The following is a 13,388-nucleotide window of genomic DNA, read 5'->3' as shown; positions in this document are numbered from 1 at the left end:
ATACCTGATAGAAAAGTATCTACCTTTTGTAGAGCATTACAATACTTTAGGCAATTGCAGAATAGTCCCATTAGTCACATATACACTTCAAAAAATTTAGTACACAACTATTTCTGGGGTTAAAAGATACAAAAAAACCAAATCGACGCGGAACATTGTATCTCAAAAGGAATACAATGTGGCCCCCTATGCACTACTTAAAGCCCGATGTGGCCCCTTTACTAAAATAGTTGCCCACCCCTGCCTTAGACACATCATGCCCTTTCGCACTCTCTGATTCCCTGTGAACAAATAGGCCATAATAAATAAAAGGTGATAAACGTTTAACGTCGTAATGAACAAGACCACTATAACATATACACACTGGATAGAAAGCGTGGCAGAGAAATCGGGTTGTCTGATAACATCGCCCGATGAACGGCATCTGGGTGTGAAGGGGATCAGGGACATGAGGTAGGATGGTTTTTCTGGTTACTAGTAAGCGTAATGACAGCGCCGTTTCTGACCATTTTGGCACCCTAGGCGAGATCACTGTTGTTGATGTGGGGCGGTGGTTGTATATTAGCGTCTTGCTCAGAAATCTCCTAATTGGCGCTCCCATTTGCCAGAGCGATCTCATCAGTGGTGGGGGTGTATGTGTCCTCCACTCTGGTTTTACTCCATTCTCTGTCTCTGTCTTTTAGCAAGTCTTCGAATTTTGGCTTGAACATCTGTAGATGAAGCTAAATTTCTTTACCTCTGTACACATCTGCCATGGATGTTCATATTCCCCTGGCTGAACAGCTAGTTCAAGTAGCCACACCCCAAACTCATGCTATAGGTTGAGCTAGAAAGGAATGGTGTGGAACTGAGCAGGCTGCTCAAATGATAAACATCAATGTTTTGATAGTGCCTGGGAGGCTCAGTGTTTATACTTTTGGGGAAGCCAAACCCACGAATGGCTTACTTATAGTTGCCAATGAATAATAAACTGGGAAGATAGAATGTATTTTCAAATAAAAAAAGTTACATACTTCACCTTTAAATACAACTAAGCCCGCCTCTCTGACATTCTCATTGGTCAATGGATGCCTTCTTCAGAGTGCGTTGCAGCAAAAGTTGAAATGTTCTTTCATAAACTACTGCCTCTTTCCTCCCCATAAATGGATTTGCATTTTTCTCTGATGCAGCATAAACTAGTGTGTAGGTGACCTAAAGTTCACATTTTTTTTAGTGTAAGTATTCAAGTAAACAGCGAATAATTAAAGAACAACAAGACAAATGAAAAGCAAAACATAAAATAAAAACAAAAGACCAAAGATACAAGCTTATAGTTTTCCTAGTATATAACAGATGTATCAAATATTAGAGTAAACTTTCAGAAAAAATACAAGAGTGATCAAACCTTATTTTACTCATAAATTGAAAAACTTCATTATAAAAACTCATTGGAAATTCCTAAAGGGAATCCATTGCGAATTAGCCTTCGGGGTTTGCCATAAATTAACATCACGACTGAACTAGCTTTATTGTATTTTATATCAAAAATAAAAATAACGATGAACTCAAATATTACAGTCACAGGTACAGCAGTCTACATTTATAACAATGGTCTACAGAAAAGCCCTACCATGTACACTACTGGTTAAATGTTTTGAAACACTTGACTGGAATGTTTCTCATGATCTTAAAAATCTTTTGATCTGAAGGTGTATGCTTAAATGTCTGAAATTAGTTCTGTAGACAAAAATATAATTGTGCCACCATATTAATTTATTTCATTATAAAACTAAAATTTAATTAAAAAAAAAAAAGTTTTTGAAATGGATGACTTGGACCAAATAATAAAGAAAAGCAGCCAATAAGTGCCCAACGTAGATGGGTACTCCTTCAATACTGTTTAAAAAGCATCTCAGGGTGATACCTCAAGAAGTTGGTTGAGAAAATGTCAAGAGTACATGTCTGCAAATTCTAGGCAAAGGGTGACTACTTTGAAGATGCTAAAATATAACACAGTTTTGATTTATTTTGGATTTTGTTTAGTCACAACATAATTCCCATTGTTCCATTTATGTTATTCCATAGTTTTGATGACTTTACTATTATTCTAAAATGTAAAAAAAATTATAATAAAGAACGAGTAAGTGTTTCAAAACTTTTGACCGGTAGTGTAATTCATCACTGACTCTTGTTGTTCAAACTCAGCTGGTTACATGGTGCTAACATGTGTTTAAAGTATGCTAAAATAAATTAGCTTATAGATTATAGACTAGCCTACAAGACTCTTTCTTGTTATTTAGTGGGCTTTGATTTGAGCTGTTTCCTCTTATTTGCTCTCCACAGACATACATTGGCAGTGTGGTGATCTCAATGAACCCCTACAAGTCCCTGCCCATCTACACAGCAGAAAAGGTGGAGGAGTATCGCAACAGGAACTTCTACGAGCTCAGTCCACACATGTGAGTCTAGAACCCTTTTCATCCTCTCTATGTCCAGACTCTCCAAACCCATCATGTCAGAATGTACCTTTTTTGGCCAAGTTGCATGCAGAATTTGAGTTGGTTCTTCTTTATTCTGAAGTGTTTATAATGAATGGCAATGAACCATAAGTTATATAGTCTGCAGATTTTCAAACAAATGGGTTTTGCCCATAGTGAAGTTAAAGTTAGTGATGGATGAAAAGCTGGCCAAGTAGACAGCATTTCTCTTCAGTTTTCCACAGAAAACTTTAAACTGAGTCACTTCTGTATTGTTTTCCCCTGAATGGCAATACGAAAACTTGACAAAATCGATGCAGACTTGCACGAACAGGGTTGGGAAATGCAGCTTTATTAAGCACTTCTTTGAGCCTGGGATTTTTGTATTTTTTTATTTGAACACAGCAATATATTGTGTAGCTCCCCCTCGTGCTGCCAAAACAGTGCCAACCCACATCACAGAATAGCATTCTGAGATGATATTCTTCTCACCACAATTGTACAGAGCAGTTATCTGAGTTATCGTAGACTTTGTCAGTTCGAGCCAGTCTGGCCATTCTCTGTTGACCTCTCTCATCAACAAGGCATTTCCGCACAGAACTGCCACTCACTGGATGCTTTTTGTTTTTGGCACCATTCTGAGTAAATTCTAGAGACTGTTGTGTGTGAAAATCCCAGGAGATCAGCAGTTATTGAAATACTCAAACCAGCCCATCTTGCACCAACAATCATCCATGCTATTATCTAATCAGCCAATCGTGTGGCAGCAGTGCAGTGCATAAAATCATGCAGATACAGTTCAGGAGCTGCAGTTAATGTTCACATGAACCATCAGAATGGGGCAAAAATGTGATCTCAGTGATTTGGACCATGGCTTGATTGTTGGTGCCAGATGGGCTGGTTTGAGTATTTCTGTAACTGCTGATCTCCAGGGATTTTCACACACAGCAGTCTCTAGAATTTACTCTGAATGGTGCTAAAAAAAAAAAAAAAAAAACATCTAGTGAGGGGCAGTTCTGCGGATGGAAATGGCTTGTTAATGAGAGAGGTCAACAGAGAATGGCCAGACTGGTTCAAACTGACAAAGTCTACGGTAACTCAGATAACCGCACTGTATTAATTGTAGTGAAAAGAATATAATCTCAGAATGCTTTTCTGAGATGCGGGTTGGTGCTGTTTTGGCGGCATGAGGGGGACCTACACAGTATTAGGCAGGTGGCTTTAATGTTGTGGCTGATCGGTGTAGATATTTATCAAACATAAGTATAATTCTGCACAATTTGAAACTGTCCTGGATACTATTTAAAAAATGTGCAATAAAAAGCAGACAAATGTCATTTCTGAGTTAACACTTCTAATTGATTCATTAATAATGCGATGGTCTCAGCAGTGTCATGTTTGCTAAAGTGCTTCTGCTGGAAAGGTGCTGCATCCACTGGACCCCTGAGACATCATGTCCAGCCCAGAGGGGGGAGGGGCGTCTCACCATCCTGCCCTGCTCCAGCTAATGACCATATGTCTCTCTAGTGGTCTGCTAGCCTCCTCACCCCACTGCCAAATCAAAACAAAACAGTCTGCTTTGTTTGATTAGCAGACACACACTTGCCCGCAACCCTAAAAAAAGCCCAATTGAAAAAGAAAATGGCTTTTGTAATACTCTTTCCACACTCATTCTGCCACACTCTCCCCTGAAAAAAGATTTATTTATATAAACAGCTGCGTACAGCAGTGACATGTGGTGGACTTTTGAAATAAGGAGGCAAAGTCCCCTCAGTGTTTTTTTTCAGTGTTAGTCCAATGTAAATTCATGCTCCAGTTGTTCACATGGTTTCTGTGCTAAAATCCCTTAAAAATTTAGCATTCTGTAATATGTTTTATGTTGATATTAACATATTTCATGTTCATTTTGATTCAGATGTGACTGAAGTGATGTCCAATCATAACAGTTGTTTACTTTGAATTAGTCCATCCATTTCCAGTTCAGTTCAGGCAGATTTGCAGATCAGTTACGAACATGATGGTCAGGCATTATCAATTTGACAGGATAATCAGACAATCACGGTTTTCGCGGTTTGCTCTCCTTAAAGCTACACTATGTAACTTTTGGCCCTTTAGCGGTTAAAAAATAAAACTGCATGCGTCGAAAGAACATTGTTTTGGTTGTGCTTCGGCTCTGCTCTTCTGCGTGGATGAATGTGGTTCGAGGCACCTGTGTACACATGAATACAGGGCATATTATCAGAGCAAATGAACAAACAAAAGAAAGGAAATGACAGATATCCAAAAACATGTCATCTGAGCAGGTAAGTGCCATATCTTATGCTGTTGTTTTGACTTATTGGAAACATTGATGTTTTGAAATAAATTACATTACAAAAGTTAGGCAATGTTCGTTAACATTAGACATATGATTGCTAGTCTGTTAAGCTCAGACGTTGTAATGTTCTTATAACTGCAGGATATTCTGGCCAAATAGACCAGAGTAGTAACTAATTTATAGATTGCCATTGTTGCCAACCAGTGGTCAACATAATTTCAAGACTCACATGTCCTTGGCAAGCCTAGGACTAAAGGATTTATTTATATAAATTATTGCCATTATAAAGAAAAATACATGTGCTAGCAAGTGAAAAGTTCTGTACCAATTTCACTACACACACACACACACACACACACACACACAGACGTGCGATTACACAACTATACATAATATAAATAAAATATCTTACCTGTTGAGTAAGAAAAAATCCATCTCTGGGTCGCTTTTAAACCCTTTCAGATCTCGGAGTTGTCGCCACCTCTGAAAAGCCATGCCGATGTTGATTCGGGTTTTATTACCGACTCTGTCGCTTTCCTTTTTGCTTGTAGTATCTGCCCTGTTCTGATTCCCTGGAGGTTTGCCATTTTGAATGATCCATGGTCAATTTTTCTCGTTTGTTGTGACAACAAACTTTTAGCTTCACACTACTCCCACACCATACACGCGCTACAGTAGCCAGAGCTTATTTCTCTGTGTACGGATATGACGCAAATAAAAAAAAAACCGGCATGGGCAAATGATATTTGTATGCAATTTCCCGCGAAATCCATCCCGACAGCTCTAAAATATAAATAATTGTTATAGGTTTTTAGAGTGTATTTGGGTAAAGACAAGACAAGACATGGTTTGGAAGATGGAATTTTGTTGCACTTTCTCATTAATAACATTTTATTAAAAAAAAATAAAAAAAAATAAAAATTTACATAGTGTAGCTTTAAGTTTCAAAATTTGTCTCTCCTCCACTCTCTTCTTGCTCATCATGTTCATCTGATCTGCTTAAAGCGAATATGTGTTCTGGAATGCAAGCCCTCCTTCAATAATATAGAGCCTCTTCCTTATTCGTGTGCTTAAGTCTTCGCAGTGTAATAGTGATGTCATGGTCGGTGCTCTCCCTGGTCCTCTGATCTAAAGCCAGGCTCGGAGCTTATTCCAAGGCAGCTGCTTTTCTTGTCATGCCTGAGAAGCAGACCTCTTAGATGGCTCTGGAATTATAGCCGAAGGCCAGGATTTACAGGCCTCCTGGGCCCACACATTCCAGCGTCCTGGGACAATGGGCTGTAAATGGTCCTGTAAACAGCATAAACCGTTGAACAGTATTTATGGTCATAACCTCAGTAATGCAGGAGGCAGGGAGAGGAAGTAGTGAAACCATGTGACCCATATTCTCTCACTGCTGTCAAGCCTTTGGTTGAGGTTTTAGTCAAGTCTGTGCTTGTTGTGTTTTATATCATTTTCAGAAATAATATGAAGAACCCAAAGTCTTTCTAATCGGTATCCTGCTAGCTGATTTTCATTTATGAGCTTCATGTACAAAATCATACGAGAAAGTCACCCCACTACAGTTAAAAGAATCAACTTTTTGGTAGAGACATCGCTGATCAGTTTTCATCTATATCGTGGAAGTGCATTAGCTAAATCAGCCTGAAAAATAGTGTCTTTTGTGTGAGCTGTGCTACAGAAACAAATTTTTTTTATTTAATTTTTGTCGCTGATTTGAAATGTTATTTGCTCGTAATCTTGATCAACCGTTTTACAGATTTAGGTTTTTCCCCACTCAAGTGGATAGATGTAGGCTTCTTGTATCTTTAGAAAATAGCACCCTGGACTTTAACCACGATTTTTCCTTTTTTTTTTTTTTTTTTTTTTTTTCAAGAAAAGCAGGGATGAGTCGAAATATTTTTTTTGTGGTAATCAACATTATGCCACAAATGCTGTTGACTGAGCTTAACCCGGAATATTCCTTTAATAGTATTTAGCCTGTCAGGCACAACGCGGTTCATCTTGTGTACATCGCATCACACTGCTTTCAAGCCATTAGGTGAGTTTTAGTAAAGTCTGTGCTTGTTTTACTATTTTCTGAAATATTATGAAAAATCCAAAACTTTCTGAAGGAACATTGCCTTGAAATAAGATTTGAAATAAGATTTGAACTTGCAAACATGCACTATAATCGTAGAGCATATGCCAAGCTGCTTAAAACAGCAGTTACAGGTAGTACATGTGCAAGTCTCGGCTTTCTGTAAACCCCTGCTGAGACGCTTCAATCTGGATCAATGTACATGATCATCAGTTGCGTGATTATAGCCTCTTATCCTGCCTGAGCCAGGATTACTGGCTGTTGTTAGTGAAGTTGCTTTAATTCCAGACAGCTTCAGACATATACACCTCTTTGAGTACCTCGTTGAGTAAATACAATAAAAAAAAAAGTTCTCTGAATTGATTTTGAGTGGGCAATCAAAACAGTTATGTGGAATTGTGGTGTTCATGTCCTGGAGATTAAGGTGAAGAGTAAGGAATGCTCTTCCAAAACACCTTAGATTTTAGATACTTTGCCACCCAGGACTGTTTATTGTGCCACACCAAATTGGGTAGCTTGCAAGGGTCATCCTGACAGCTGAAAAACCCAATAAAATGAAAGATAAACTAATCTTAGCAGGATCTAGGCATCACTTTTAGTTGATCATGTCCACTTTTATGTTGAGGACTTCTGGGGGATTGAACCAAAGTGTTTACACAATTAACATTGAGTTCTTAGCAGGGCCTGGGTAGCTCAGCGAATATTGACACTGACTACCACCCCTGGAGTCGCAAGTTCGAATCCAGGGCGTTCCGAGTGACTCCAGCCATGTCTCCTAAGCAAACAAATTGGCCTGGTTGATACGGTCATACTGGTCCGTATTTTATTGAAGGGAAACAAATTGGCCTGGTTGATACTGGTCCTCGTGGTCACGATTAGGGGTTCTCACTCTCAGTGTGGCGTGTCGTAAGTTGTGTGTGGATTGCGGAGAGTAGCATGAGCATCCACATGCTGTGAGTCTCCGCAGTGTCATGCACAACGAGCCACATGATAAGATGTGCAGATTGACGGTCTCAGAAGCTGAGGCAACTGGGACTTGACCTCCGCCACCCAGATTGAGGTGAGTAACCGCGCCACCAGGAGGACCTACTAAGTAGTGGGAATTGGGCATTCCAAATTGGGAGAAAAGGGGATTAAAATAAAAAAACATTGAGTTCGGTTGGCGTTTGTAAGCTTTGGTGCTGTAAACTGAGCAGTAATTAAAGTAATCAAAGAAGTCTTATCCACATTGCTGACTTGATGTTTGAAAGCCATCAGTAAATTATACACCACCTGGAGCCTTATGATGAACTCCCCTTCATTATGAACAGGGCAACTAGGCTACATTATTTTGTTTTTGACCCATGTCAGTAAGTACGAGACAGTAAGAGAATGGAGGACTTTGATAATGTAGAAGGTATGCTGACCGTTGTGAATGTCCAGTTTTCCTCAAAGCTCAAGCCACCTGTGCAGTGTTTTCTGAATGTACAGATGGGTCCCTGAGGTTTTTGAGAGCTCATACGCCCACCAGCATTTAACAAGTCAGAGGTGGTTAAAGCCGTGGAGACAATGAAGTGGCTAAGACCACCATGGTCATTGAATCACCTCAACTGGTGTTGTGTTTAAAGACACTCACTGGAGGTGACAAACATCTGCTGGTTGCCTATATATCCTAAATACTATGTTGTTTAATATGCCTTTTATTTGGCCATCAAGTTTCCTAAAAACTGTAACATAAAACTAATTTTACGATTCTCCCAAGTCTCTGGACTCGTGAGTATAAGAGCGCTAAGTCGGAGATGTTTTAATTTAGTGTCTTGGATTTTAATTCAGTAGCTTAAATGGTGTTACTTTTGGTAAATTTGATTCATTTCATTGAATCAGTCATCACTCATATGTTCACTGAAGTCTGCGTGTGACATTTTAAATACTAAAATGTTTTTTTTTTTTTTTTAAATTGCAAAAACATATGTATTGTTATATTGGTGCATATTAATGGAAATTATTAAATATGTTTCTTCCTTGTGTTCATTTAGTGAAAATCTGTGTGGAAAACATGCTTTGATTATTTTAACTAGATTTTTGTGTTTTAGTTCTTACATTAAACATTTTGAATCTACTTGTCTTTTAACGAATACAGTGGAAAGAAAAAGTATGTGAACCCTTTGTAATTAGCTGTTTTCTGCATTAATTGATTATAAAAGATCATCTAATCTTCATTAAAGATATCCCTAGGCTAAAGACAACAACAACAAAAAAAAGCTAATTAGAGTCAGGAGTTGGCAAACTTGGCATCCAGTAATTGAAAAGAGATTGGAGGTGTGGGATAGAGGTACTTTGACTTATTATAAGCACTCAAACATATTGAGTTTTTCAAAGACCTATGATTTCAGAAGACCTACGATCAAGAAATGTTGCTTTGCGTAAAGCTGGAAAGGGTTACAAAGTTATCTCGAAGAGCTTAGATATTCATCTGTCAACAGTTAGATACATTTTCTATAAATGGAGATGATTTAGTACTGTGGCTACTCTCCCTAGAAGTGGCCATCCAGCCAATATGACTCAAAGGGCGCATCACAGAATGCTCAGTGAGGCAAAAAAGAACCCTAGAGTGATTGCTAAAGATTGAAGGAATCATTGTAACTGGTTAATATCTCCGTTCATGAGTCTACTATACGGAAGACATTAAACAGCCACAATGTCCATAGCAGGACACAACGAAGGAAGCCGCTGCATTCCAACAAAAACTGCATGCCTGAAGTTTGCCAAAGACCACCTTGACACTCCACAACTCTCTGGGAAAATGTTTTATGGACTGATGGAAACTATGGTTTAATTGTTTGGGAAGAACATGCAGCAGTATGGCGTAAAAAGGGCACCGTGTACCAACATAAGATCATCCCAACGGTGAAGTACAGTGGAGTGAGCATCATGATTTGGGGCTGCTTTTTTGCTTTGGGACCTGGACCGCTTGCTATCATCGAGAGAAAAATGAATACCCAAGTTTATCAAGATATCCTGCAGTATAATGTCAGGGTGGCTGTGTGCCAGCTGAAGCTCAGTAGAAGCTGGGTGATGCAGCAGTACAATGACCCTAAACCTCTAAGTAAATCCACTACAGAATGACTTCAAAAAAAAGAAAATCCACCTTTTGGAGTGGACTAGTCAGAGCCCAGACCTTAACCCAATAGAGATGCTGTGGAATGACCTCAAGAGAGCCATCAGTTATGTAAGGAAGAATGGTCCAAAATTCTTTCTGAACATTTTGCAGGTCTAATACGCAGCTATCGGAAATGCTTGGTTGAGGTTATTCCTGCAAAATGATTATCGGACAGTTAATAAATCCTAGGGTTCACATACTTTTTCCACAGCACTGTGAATGTTTAATGGGATGTGTTCAATAACGACATGAACAATTATAATTGTTTGTGTGTTGTTAGCTTAAGCACATTGTGCTTTGTCTATACTTGTGACTTAGATGAAGATGAGATCACATTTTATGACCAATTAATGTAGAAAACCAGCTAATTCCGAAGGGTTCCCATACTTTCTTGCCACTGTAGGATGACTTTTGGAACTGCTCGGCATTGAATCTTGTCTGACCACTGGAATGTGCACTTGAACTTTGGTGTTGAGGATGTTTTAGTTAATGACCCAGGATGAATGTAAAGCTCTTCATTCTAGCAACCACACGTTGTTCAAGAGCCCTGGTGTCACTTCACTCTCATAAACAGATTGGAGCTTCACACTGCCATGCTGTCTTATGGGATTTATTGGCCCTCTGCGTGTGGTATACAGTCAAGACAGTGGATGGCTGTCAATGAGTTTGTTCTCTGCTTTCTCATTGGTGAAATACAAAGACAGTGACACAATGCAAACTGTCCGCATGTCTAGATAAAAAAGGGCTGAACACGTACTGTGCTGATGACGAAATTTATATCGACTGCGCGCGAGAAGCAGCAGCATCATCTGGAAAACCAAAGAATAATTTGGCTTAACCCTATTGTTGTCTTAAGGGTCAAAAATGACCCGCCACTATATTTACCAGCAGAGAAAACCAGCTAAATTATTTTTTTTCAACTTGAAATTTCATGACACTTCCTAGAGTGACCCCAACATTAGAAAAAGTGAAACATTGCCTTTGTTCATATTTCCATGAAAGCTGTACACCACCAGGGTACAAAGATTGTCTTTGGGTCATTTTTGACCCAGCAGTTATAAAATCATTTACATACCACAAAAACCACAAAGAGACACACACACACACACACACACACACACACACACACAATGAGAAATTGAGATTATGTGTGCTACTGATTGAACTCAGACAAAACTAAAACTTTCTTGTGCATGTGCAGCATCTCCCCTCCACGACCCCACACATGACTCAAGTTCACAGACAAAATAAACTAAATTTCAGACAAAATAAACATTTCTTGAAAGCATTGTTTACTAATGGGGAATGCAGTCAGAGGCTATAAAAGTGCTGCAAATGACAGTACCCCCAGTTCTCTCTTTGCGGAAGCTATGAGTGCACATTTCAGTGCCCAACAGGTCGTAGATCTGATTTTTTCAGATTTCCAGGAGGAACAAGAGAACAATGATTTAGAATGGAGGAGGTATCTGAAGAAGAAGATGGGGAAGAATACAACCCAGAGCACGATGCATCATCTTCAGATGAAGAAGAAATCCCCCAAGCTGAAAGAGAGACATTTTTGTCAAAGAACAGCAAAATAACATGGTCCTTGTCACCATATGACAACCAGGGCAGGATGGTAGCACAAAATGTCATAAGGATGACCCCAGGGCCCACAAGACATGCAGTTGCCCATGCTCAGGACATCGCCTCAGCTTTCTACATGTTCATCACACCAGCCATCGAAAAAATAATCCTAGAGATGACAAATTTGGAGGGTTTCTGTAAATATGGAGACAACTGGAAAAGGATGGATGAGATTGACCTGTGTGCCTACATAGGGCTGCTAATGTTAGCGGGTGTGTATAGGTCCCGAGGCGAGGCTACATGTAGTCTCTGGGATGCAGAGAGTGGATGGGCGATTTTCCGAGCCACGATGCCACTGAAAGTCTTTCACACTTTCTCAAGAATGCTACGATTTGATAACCGTGAGTCAAGACCTGAAAGACGTGTGAGAGACAAACTGGCGGCCATAAGAGAGGTCTGGGAGAAGTGGGTGGAGCGTCTGCCATACCTCTACAACCCTGGGCCTGAAGTAAAAGTGGATGAGCAACTGGTTCCAATCAGAGGTACATTTTTATTTTCATATCTGTAATGTAAGTGATTTTCACTGTTCATTTTATTATGTATTGCTGTAATATCATTGATTTATGTGATTGTTTTCTGTGACACTGATGCTAATTACTGATAGTAATCTCTTTTGTCAAAAGGTCACTGTCCTTTCCGGCAGTATATGCCCAGCAAGCCAGCAAAGTATGGCATCAAGATATGGGTGGCCTGTGATGCACAATCCAGCTACGCTTGGAAGATGCAAGTCTACACAGGGAAGCCGACCAGTGGAGGCCCGCAGAAGAACCTGGGGATGCGGGTTGTGCTTGATGTGACGGATGAACTGAGGGAACACAATGTCACGTGTGACAATTTCTTCGCCTCTTATGAACTCAGCCAGCAGCTCCTGAAGAGGAAGATCACTATGGTTGACACAGTTAGAAAGAACAAGCCTGAGCTCCCCCTGCACTCCTCGCAACAAGGGGGAGAGAGGCCTTCTCATCAAAATGTACCTTTACCCCCACCACCACTCTAGTTTCTTACCTTCCAAAGAGGAACAAGAATGTGGTCCTCCTGAGCACACTGCACAAAACGGCTGAGATCAGTGATCGTGAGGACAGGAAGCCAGCCATCATCCTGGACTACAACCACAACAAAGGAGGCGTGGACAACCTGGACAAGGTGATTGGAACTTACAGCTGCAGGAGGATGACTGCCCGCTGGCCCCTGGTCATCTTCCATAACATCATTGATGTGTCCTCATACAATGCCTTCGTGATATGGAAGAAGGTCAGCCCTACCTGGATGCCTGATAAGCGGAACAAGGGGAGGGTGTTCCTGGAGCAGCTGGGAAAGGCACTTGTAACCCCACACATTCAAAGAAGTGAGCACTTCCCCCGCACAGCAGCCTCTGCAGATCCACCTGAGGCTGCAGCTGGGGCAGGCAAGAGGAGGAGATGCCAATTCTGCCCCTCAAAGACTGTAAAACAAATACTGTTTGCTGCACATGTGAGAAATACATCTGCAAAGTCCATGCGCACACACTTGCATACTGTCCTACATGTGCTAATTAGAGTTGATTGATTTAAGTTCTTCACGTTTTGTTTTGTATCTATTATCTTATTTTATTCTTATTTATTGTTGTTGTTTATACACCTTGTGGGTGGGGGCAATGGTTTGAAAAATGGGAGAAGACTAGTATTTTGTAGTTGAATTCCTCATTGTACAGTATATAAGAATATATCACTATGTTGCCAAAAAAGTTTAAGACTGTTATTGTTTCCCTTCAATAAAATGCATTCAAAACTA

General features: G+C 40.0%; 1 protein-coding gene and 1 pseudogene across 5 annotated transcripts in view; both read left to right on the top strand.

Annotated features, from left to right (window-relative positions):
* LOC127446742 (unconventional myosin-Ib-like) overlaps positions 1 to 13,388 on the top strand; it is a 160,940-nt gene that overhangs the window by 46,906 nt on the left and 100,646 nt on the right. For all 5 annotated transcript variants that reach the window (XM_051707909.1, XM_051707908.1, XM_051707907.1 and 2 more), the window contains exon 3: positions 2,323 to 2,438. In XM_051707909.1, the coding sequence (XP_051563869.1) occupies positions 2,323 to 2,438 (116 nt within the window). The remainder of the gene's footprint in view (positions 1 to 2,322; positions 2,439 to 13,388) is intronic.
* LOC127446744 (piggyBac transposable element-derived protein 4-like) lies at positions 10,278 to 13,329 on the top strand (annotated as a pseudogene).

Source organism: Myxocyprinus asiaticus, chromosome 10, assembly GCF_019703515.2.
Source record: "Myxocyprinus asiaticus isolate MX2 ecotype Aquarium Trade chromosome 10, UBuf_Myxa_2, whole genome shotgun sequence".
Lineage (NCBI taxonomy): Eukaryota > Metazoa > Chordata > Actinopteri > Cypriniformes > Catostomidae > Myxocyprinus > Myxocyprinus asiaticus.
This window is presented reverse-complemented; position numbering and strand designations above follow the sequence as displayed.